This window comes from Lucilia sericata, unplaced genomic scaffold (genome assembly GCF_015586225.1).
Source record: "Lucilia sericata isolate MDLA Ls3-8-SP2 unplaced genomic scaffold, ASM1558622v1 Contig000843F_arrow, whole genome shotgun sequence".
NCBI lineage: Eukaryota > Metazoa > Arthropoda > Insecta > Diptera > Calliphoridae > Lucilia > Lucilia sericata.
The window spans coordinates 40,001-50,580 of record NW_023994835.1 but is presented as its reverse complement, the minus strand read 5'-3'; the positions used below and the strand labels follow the sequence as shown (position 1 = coordinate 50,580).

At 31.7% G+C, this 10,580-nt stretch overlaps 2 protein-coding genes across 2 annotated transcripts in view; both read left to right on the top strand.

Moving 5' to 3' along the window:
- Nucleotides 1-914: 914 nt before the first annotated feature.
- Nucleotides 915-2,255, top strand: LOC119608507 (40S ribosomal protein S3). The gene is made up of 2 exons (XM_037962956.1): nt 915-1,112; nt 1,405-2,255. Exon 2 carries the CDS (start codon nt 1,420-1,422, stop codon nt 2,098-2,100), a length of 681 nt encoding a protein of 226 aa, XP_037818884.1. The 5' UTR covers nt 915-1,112; nt 1,405-1,419; the 3' UTR covers nt 2,101-2,255.
- Nucleotides 2,256-3,064: 809 nt separating this feature from the next.
- The window catches only part of LOC119608509, a gene marked incomplete at its 3' end in the record, with an annotated part of 35,957 nt that continues 28,441 nt past the window's right edge, over nt 3,065-10,580 (top strand). Inside the window, exon 1 of the mRNA XM_037962958.1 lies at nt 3,065-3,086. Coding sequence (XP_037818886.1) covers nt 3,065-3,086 — 22 coding nt within the window. The remainder of the gene's footprint in view (nt 3,087-10,580) is intronic.

Genomic DNA, 10,580 nt, shown 5'->3' with positions numbered 1-10,580 from the left:
AAAATTGGTTCAAGCAAATCATATTTTTCAATTTAAATATGAATGAATAACTAAACGTCTAAAATAAAAGAAGAAGTTACGAATTTGCAATGTACATACATCAAATGAGACTAATTCTAACTCCTATTCAAATTTCAGTTTATATGTTGTGTTGAAATCGAAATTCTTAAATTTGCATAAAAATCCTTAATAAAAATCACAATTTTCGAGATGGCGTTCAATGGGTTAATGCAAAAGATTTTGTTATACATCGTGTGAAAGCCTTTTAAAAGCCCTTTCGAATGATACACAAAATTTGAATAGATAATGCGGAAGATATTCTACATTATATTATAAATCATTAAATGTTTGTAACTCCTGAAAATTTAGTTTGAATTTATTTTATTAAAAATGTTAATTTTTAGATATCAATATATTTACATTCATTTCTCAATTCATCTTTATTTATTTTTTATTTTCTGTTAAACAATAACGATTTTTAGTTTATGTTTTATTATTACAATAAAAACTCTAATTCGTCATTCGTTCCAATAACAGAATTGTTTTTAAATTTATTCGACTACTTGAATCAACAAAATTTTAATTCGCATAGGTTAGGTTAGGTATGTCAAGTTACTTGAAGTCGATTTCAGCCGAAATACTAAATATATTGATCACTCGTTTGGTCCAAATGGGTTATAAGATTTAAGAGAACAAACTAGATATATTTATTTTAGTTCCAATTGAATACAATTTGTTTTCTTTTTAAATAAACAAAAAGTTTTAGGGATTTTTTATTTTGCCAGTCAATCATACAAATATGATTTATTTGGCAGTACTTAAATTTTTTATTATAACAATAAAAAAACAACCCTGGTGTTAAACTTGCCTAAAACATCAAAAATGCAACACTGTATGGTTGTGGTGAAAACGCCCGTAAACAAGTAATCGTGTTGAATACACATGATTATCTGTTTGGCAGTACTGAAATCGATAATTTTGGTAAAATTAACTTGGTCACACTTTTTACGATGACGGCTGGCCGCCATATTGCTCTTTCTTTCTTTTTCTGACCACGTTCTCTGCGAGTCGTATGAAATAAACATGAGCCTCACAATTTCCAAAAACGCAAGGTAATTTTATAAAAATACCTTTAAATTAATTATAATTTACGGTATTTTTCAATGGCATGTTAAAAAGTGTAAAAATTTTATGTGAAAAGTGTTAAAATTTGATAAAAACAGTGAAAATCATGAACTAACCTCAAATGTGTCAAGTGTCAAAATATGTTGGCTTGCCAACTTGTAGAGGCTGACTAGAGATAAATAAGAAAAAATGTATACAGATTAAAATGAATGATTCTTTTTAATTAAATTAAGAATTGGTGATGAAGTTTGTAATGTGTGTTTTCTTTTTTTGTTGTAGTTTGTTGCCGATGGCATGTTCAAGGCTGAATTGAACGAGTTCTTGACTCGTGAACTCGCCGAGGATGGTTACTCCGGTGTTGAAGTACGTGTTACCCCCGCCCGTACTGAAATCATCATCATGGCCACCAAGACCCAACAGGTTTTGGGTGAAAAGGGTCGCCGCATTCGTGAATTGACCGCTATGGTCCAAAAGCGTTTCAACTTCGAACCTGGCCGTATTGAATTGTACGCCGAAAAGGTCGCCACCCGTGGTTTGTGCGCCATCGCTCAAGCTGAATCCCTCCGTTACAAGTTGACCGGAGGTTTGGCTGTTCGTCGTGCCTGCTATGGTGTCTTGCGTTTCATCATGGAATCTGGTGCCAAGGGTTGCGAAGTCGTTGTTTCCGGCAAATTGCGTGGTCAACGTGCTAAGTCCATGAAATTCGTCGATGGTCTCATGATCCACTCTGGTGATCCATGCAACGATTACGTTGAAACCGCCACCCGTCACGTTTTGTTGCGTCAAGGTGTTTTGGGTATCAAGGTCAAGATTATGTTGCCCTACGATCCCAAGAACAAGATCGGCCCCAAGAAGCCCTTGCCCGATAATGTATCTGTTGTCGAACCCAAAGAAGAGAAAATCTACGAAACTCCTGAAACAGAATACAAAATGCCCGCTGTTGTGCCCATCTATGATGAAGCTGCTGAAATGTAAATTAGCAATGTTTTTTTTAAGATTTTAATTACATACAACAATTCTTTATAAGAATCACAAGCGTAATATGTGAGGGTCATGTATTGTTTTTTTTTATAAGAAAACAAATATTTTGAACGTTAGTTCAAAATAGAAATAAATGTAAAATTTATTTTTAAAAACACACATTTTTACAAATGCTTTATTTGAAATTTTAAAAATCGGGAAATTTTAATTCAATGGATTAGATCAGGTTAGATGTTTAAAATAAACAAACATTTTGTTTGTTTGTAAATTGTAATGCTACAAAGTTCTTGTTTAGATTTAAATTTAGAAGTTTTTCACAGGATATCTCTAACTGCATTTTATTATATTTGGTTATTTATCTGAATTCATAATTCTGTTACATCTATGGCATTTGAAAATTGAAATTTAAAATTTTCCATGTATTGCTTATTGTATTTCACAGACCCAAGAGTAATTTTGGCCCTATGGGCAAAATTCATTCATTACAATTATTTAGAATAACATTACAATACGTTTGTAAATAACAGATACAATTTAAGCAATATTTTCTAAAGATCCCAGATAACGGCGAGATCCGAATTTTCAATAATTCTTTCAAACATGTGTTCGAAAAGATCCTCATCTAAAATCACCAAAATCGGATAAAAAGTAACGAAGATATAAGAAAAATCTGAGACAACCTCTAAAAATTTGTTAAAAAAATGCATTTTTGTGAATGTTTTAACAAAAAGAAATAAAAAACAACATACAGCTTCATATAATAAATATTGTTGTTGTACTTTGTGGAATATTAATACTTTTGTTGTGAATTTAAAATATAGTTGGACATGGCCGATTATATGATACCATACTATCCACTGGTCTTTAAAATTTGGATTATTTTCCTAATAATAAAGCATTTTACCTTAATTCCTAAATATTTTACCAATTTCCTGCCAAAAAAAAGTTATTTTCTGAAATGGGGTTACATTGGGGCAAAGGTAAATATGGTCCTCTCTGTATAAAGGGATCAAATGGGGACCGATCATTATGAAAATTGGCAGTTTCATTTAGACTTACATATATGAAACTAAGATTTGCTAATTTTTGTAGAGATTTTTGTATAGGGGCTATGCGAAAACATGGACCGAATTCATTATTTTTAATAGGCTAACAAAATGTTTAAAAAAATATAAAAATATAAAAAAGAAATATAAAATTAAGCATGCAGAGCCCATAGTAAATGATAACCTATAAGAGGGGAATTTTTTGTACTCATTCGGTTTTCAAAAGGTACATTTTTAATTTTCTATAATATTGAATCTAGAAAGGAAAAAATCACATTCCGAGACCTCAGTGAATGAAAATCTGTAGAAATGAATTATTGGTACTTTTTCGATCTTCAACTGGTACTTTTTGCAACATACATATGTATGTATGTGATGGAATGAAAATCTACAGGACTTAATTTTTTCGGTACTTTTTGTTGTTCAATTAGTACTTATTGAATCTTTTTATACCCTACACTACTTTAGTGGGGAGGGTATATTGGGTTCGTGCTGATGTTTGTAACGCACAATAATATTGGTTCTATACCCACTTTAAAGTATACCAATCGGCTTAGAATCATTTTCTGAGTCGATTTAGCTATGTCCGTCCGTCTGTCCGTCCATGTAAACCTTGTAATCAAACTACAGGTCGCAGTTTTGAAGATAATTCAATGAAATTTGGTACATGATCTGTTATCCCAGGGACGAAGCCTATTGAAAATGGTTAAGATCGGTCCATTATTTCACCTAGCCCCCATACAACTGAAACCCCGAATAGGGCTTGTAAACCTTTTAATCAAACTACAGGTCGCAATTTTGGAGATAATTCAATGAATTAAACACGCTGCGTCCTGATTGAAAAAAAAACCTATAAAATCGGTATTTTTAGATCTTTTTGTAATAAAATACGTATTGACTGTTTTTTTACGCACTATGGTGACATAGAACTCTTACTTTTTGCTATTGCTATTGTGGACAACTATATGCCAACTATTATTTTACCTATTATTCAAAATTATCGAAATATTCGTTATGAAAAACTGTTACTAATGATACTTTTATAGTTAAGTTAGCATACTTTAAGGTGTTTTGTTCTAAACATTGCTACACAAAAATTATTTTACACTTTAGTTTTCTTCTACATAACCAGTTTATTCAAGACTATAGACTAGACTATAAACTAAAACTATAGACTAGACTATAGACTACTAGACTACTAGACTAGACTATAGACTAGACTATAGACTAGACTATACTAGACTATAGACTAATAGACTAGAATATAGACTAGCTAATAGACTAGACTGTTAGACATACTATAGACTAGACTGTAGACTAGACTATAGACTAGACTATAGACTAGACTATAGACTAGACTATAGACTAGACTATAGACTAGACTATAGACTAGACTATAGACTAGACTATGACTGATATGACTAGACTAGACTATGACTAGACTAGACTAGACTAGACTATAGACTAGACTACTAGACTAGACTATAGACTAGACTATAGACTAGACTATAGACTAGACTATAGACTAGACTATAGACTAGACTATAGACTAGGACTATAGACTAGACTATAGACTAGACTATAGACTAGACTATAAACTAGACTATAGACTAGACTATAGACTAGACTATAGACCTAGACTATAGACTAGACTATATACTAGACTATAGACTAGACTATAGACTAGACTATAGACTAGACAATACACTAGACTATAGACTAGACTATAGACTAGGACTGTAGGCTAGACTATAAACTTGACTGTAGACTATAGACTGATCTATTTACTACAATGAGGACTTCTTATCAAAAAGTATATAACTTGGAAAAAATACCGAAAATGTCTTGGGGGTACCGCGGTATTTTTGATATCAATAGTACTAAAGTACTCAATTGTCCATGCCTGGTATTGTCCCATGTAATGGACCCCCGTAAATATGCATTTAAAATTGAATGTAAATAATTTGAAAATAAACTGTGATCAGCCAAATTGTGTGCTGCGCCATAAACACAATGACAAACGGAATTTTAACACCAATTTTATAATATAATATTGTCTGATTCTTGAATCGTTAATTTCTTTTTTTTTATTTAAACAAAATACAACATAATCCCTTTTTTTATTAAGGAACTTGTTAAACATTCACTGATTATCATCATCTACATAAAACATGACAAACAACGATCGAATGAACGAAGAGGAAACAAATGAATAAATGCTTGAGCAGCAACAGTAACCAACAATATTTAAGTTATTTTCTTGTTAAATTACAATTACGTTGTGTTCAATACAATACTTGATTTGGATGTCATCTTAGGTTACCGACCATGTTTTCTGAATGTGGACAATCATCATGCGTTGGTTTAAAAAAAATAAGAAAGATTATTTTTCAAAAATAAAATGTAAAGAAATTTTTGTCAACATTTTTTTCGTTTGCCTTTTGTAGGGTAATCCGGAATGACCCACATATTTGCCAAGATCACAAAGAAAATGTAAATGCAATTAATGAATGAAGGTACTATGGAGAATCATATTTACAAGCATTTAATTTTATGTTTAAAGTTACTTACTTTAATTTTGTTTTGTCCTTTAACGCAGTGATGGAAAGGTATTAATTGTTTTGATAGATTTTAAAATGTTCTATCTATCGGAAAAAATTTAATCTGAATTTCTGACCTTTATGTATTGACCTTTTTAGCATTTAAGTATTACTATGGACTAGACTATAGACTAGACTATAGACTAGACTATAGACTAGACTATAGACTAGACTATAGACTAGACTATAGACTAGACTATAGACTAGACTATAGACTAGACTATAGACTAGACTATAGACTAGACTATAGACTAGACTATAGACTAGACTATAGACTAGACTATAGACTAGACTATAGACTAGACTATAGACTAGACTATAGACTAGACTATAGACTAGACTATAGACTAGACTATAGACTAGACTATAGACTAGACTATAGACTAGACTATAGACTAGACTATAGACTGGACTATAGACTAGACTATAGACTAGACTATAGACTAGACTATAGACTAGACTATAGACTAGACTATAGACTAGACTATAGACTAGACTATAGACTAGACTATAGACTAGACTATAGACTAGACTATAGACTAGACTATAGACTAGACTATAGACTAGACTATAGACTAGACTATAGACTAGACTATAGACTAGACTATAGACTAGACTATAGACTAGACTATAGACTAGACTATAGACTAGACTATAGACCAGACTATAGACTAGACTATAGACTAGACTATAGACTAGACTATAGACTAGACTATAGACTAGACTATAGACTAGACTACAGACTAGACTATAGACTAGACTATAGACTAGACTATAGACTAGACTATAGACTAGACTATAGACTAGACTATAGACTAGACTATAGACTAGACTATAGACTAGACTATAGACTAGACTATAGACTAGACTATAGACTAGACTATAGACCAGACTATAGACTAGACTATAGACTAGACTATAGACTAGACTATAGACTAGACTATAGACTAGACTATAGACTAGACTATAGACTAGACTATAGACCAGACTATAGACTAGACTATAGACTAGACTACAGACTAGACTATAGACTAGACTATAGACTAGACTATAGACTAGACTATAGACTAGACTATAGACTAGACTATAGACCAGACTATAGACTAGACTATAGACCAGACTATAGACTAGACTATAGACTAGACTATAGACCAGACTATAGACTAGACTATAGACTAGACTATAGACTAGACTATAGACTAGACTATAGACTAGACTATAGACTAGACTATAGACTAGACTATAGACTAGACTATAGACTAGACTATAGACTAGACTATAGACTAGACTATAGACTAGACTATAGACTAGACTATAGACTATACTATAGACTAGACTAGAGACTAGACTATAGGACTAGACTATAGACTAGACTATAGACTAGACTATAGACTAGACTATAGACTAGACTATAGACTAGACTATAGACTAGACTATAGACTAGACTATAGACTAGACATAGACTGACTATAGAACTAGACTATAGACTAGACTATAGACAGACTTAGACTAGACTATAGACTAGACTATAGACCTAGACTATAGACTAGACTATAGACTAGACTATAGACTAGACTATAGACTAGACTATAGACTAGACTATAGACTCAGACTATTAGACTTAGACTAAGACTAATAGACTAGACTATAGACCTAGACTATAGACTAGACTATAGACCAGACCTATAGACTAGACTATAGACTAGACTATAGACTAGACTATAGACCAGACTATAGACTAGACTATAGACTAGACTATAGACTAGACTATAGACTAGACTATAGACCCAGACTATAGACTAGACTATAGACTAGACTATAGACTAGACTATAGACTAGACTATAGACTAGACTATAGACTAGACTATAGACTAGACTATAGACTAGTAGACTAGACTATAGGACTAGACTATAGACTAGACTATAGACTAGACTATAGACTAGAACTATAGGACTAGACTAGAATAGGGACTAGGACTATAGACTAGACTAGAGGACTAGACTATAGACTAGACTTTCATACTTATTTAGAATTGATGAGGACTTTTTATGTATTTACTTGTTTTCTACCTCAACTATAATTATCATTTCTATTTGAGACCTAAAAAACAAATGTAATTTTTCATACTTTGTATTAAATAAAAGAGGAACCATCTATTCCAATTTTTTTAACATTTGCAATTACGATATTTCGATTTTATTTTTGTTGGAAAGTAAGTACATGCTACAAGAATCACGCATCGAATATCGATGGAACACAGTCATTAAATCTAAATTGGATGCCACAAGAGGATCATTATTTTATGAGCATTTACTTAGACAATAGTTTTTTGAAATTAAAAGGGTGTAAAATGAAGTGATGTTATTATAATAACATTTAAAAAAAATTCCAAAATACAGGTCGTTATTAATACCAAATAATACTTTTTTTTAACATGAGGTAACAAATTTAACATGAGGTAATTGCTTTCTCTATCGATGAAATTCGATCATGAATGTGATCCTCCAAATAAATAACCTAACATTTTACGAAATCCTGTTACAGACATTAAAATTCGCTATAATTTTTGTAGTTTCCTAAGACAAATTCCTTCTGGTTGTTTTTTGTGTCGTAGTTGCATTAAAAGGCACCTGTTTAGTTGTTGCAATTGCAATTGCAGTTGCTGTTGTTATTGTTTTACATTTTACAACGATCGTCGGTGTTCAACAAAAAATTAAGAAAAAATTGTTTTTTTTTTAACCAAAACACTAAAATTGTAGCAAAAATCTAATAAAAACGTGAGCATAATAAAAGTGCCTAGATGAAGAAATCTTGAGAAAAAATTTCAGCTAAATAAATAAAATAATTGTTACTATATGTATATGAAATTGAGGCCAGGGGCGTTGAATGAAAAATGAAATTTTTGCTAGAAGTTATGGTCCAAATGAGCCATCAGATTTGCATTGGTTACATTATAAATCAATATTTTATATTCCACAAAATTCTTTATTTAAAAAATTTTGTGTATTTTTTTTCTATTTTTTACAGAAAATTGAAGTGATCTTTATTAACTTCTAAATTATATATTAAGAACAATAAGGATAGACTATAGTATAAAGCTATAGACTAGACTATAAACTAGACTAGACTATAGACTAGCCTATAGACTAAACTATATACTGGACTATATATTAGGACTATATACTAGACTATATACTGGACTATATATTAGACTATATACTAGACTATATACAAGACTACAGACTGTACTATAGATTGCTCTATTGACTACTATGTGGACTATTTATCAAAAGTTTATAAGTTGGAAAAAGTATCGATAATGTCGTGGTAGTACTTCGGTATTTTACGATATATAAAAGTAATGAAAAAAGTACTAAAGTATTGAATTTTCCATGCCCGGTAAGATAAAATTTCTAACACGTCACTGTTAAATAAAGTCTTCATTTTTTATACCCACCATCAAAAAAGATGGGGGGTATATTGTTTTTGTCATTCCGTTTGTAACACATCGAAATATTCATCTAAGACCCATAAAAGTATATATATTCTGGATCCTCATTAAATTCTAAGACGATCTAGCCATGTCCGTCCGTCTGTCCGTCTGTCCGTCTGTCCGTCTGTTGAAAACACGATAGAGTCCAAACGGAAGCAGCTAGCGAGCTGAAATTTTGCACAAATATTTTATATTGATGCAGTTTGTTTGGTATTGAAAATGGGCAATATCGGTCCACGATTTCGCCTAGCCCCCATATAAGGTCCCCCTCAGAAAATGACATTAACGCTCATAACTGACTAAAAGAAGCAGCTATAGTGGTGAAATTCGACATAAACATATTTTTAGGAATCTTAATATCATTGTAAAATTTTATAAGGATCGGTCCATAATTGACCCTATCCCCCATATAAGGTCCCCCTCAGAAAATGACATTAACGCTCATAACTGACTAAAAAAGCAGCTATAGCAATGAAATTCGACATAAACATATTTTATAAGAATCTTAATATCATTGTAAAATTTTATAAGGATCGGTCCATAATTGACCCTATCCCCCATATAAGGTCCCCCTCAGAAAATTACTTTAACGCTCATAACTGACTAAATAAAGCAGCCATAGCGATGAAATTCGACATATACATATTTTTTAGGAATCTTAATATCATTGTAAAATTTTATAACGATCGGTCCATAATTGACCCTATCCCCCATATAAGGTCCCCCTCAGAAAATGACATTAACGCTCATAACTGACTAAAAAAAGCAGCTATAGCGATGAAATTCGACTTAAACATATTTTTTTGGAACCTTAATATCACTGTAAAATTTTATAAGAATCGGTCCATAATTGACCCTATCCCCCATATAAGGTCCCCCTCAGAAAACAACATTAACGCTCATATCTGACAAAAAAAAAGCAGCTATAGCGATGAAATTCGACTTAAACATATGTTTTTGGAACCTTAATATCATTATAAAATTTTATAAGAATCGGTCCATAATTGACCCTATCCCCCATATAAGGTCCCCCTCAGAAAATGACATTAACGCTCATAACTGACTAAAAAAGCATCTATAGCGATGAAATTCGACATAAACATATTTTATAGGAACCTAAATCGCTTTGTAAAATTGTATATGGATCGGTTCATAATTGACCCTACCCCCCATTTAAGGTCCCCTTCAGAAAAATACTTTAACGCTCCGAATGGTCTAAAATAAGCATCTATAGAAATTCGACACGAACATATTTTATAGAAACTTTAATATCATTGTAAAATTTTATAAGGATCGGTCCATAATTGACCCTACCCCCCATATAAGGTCCCCTT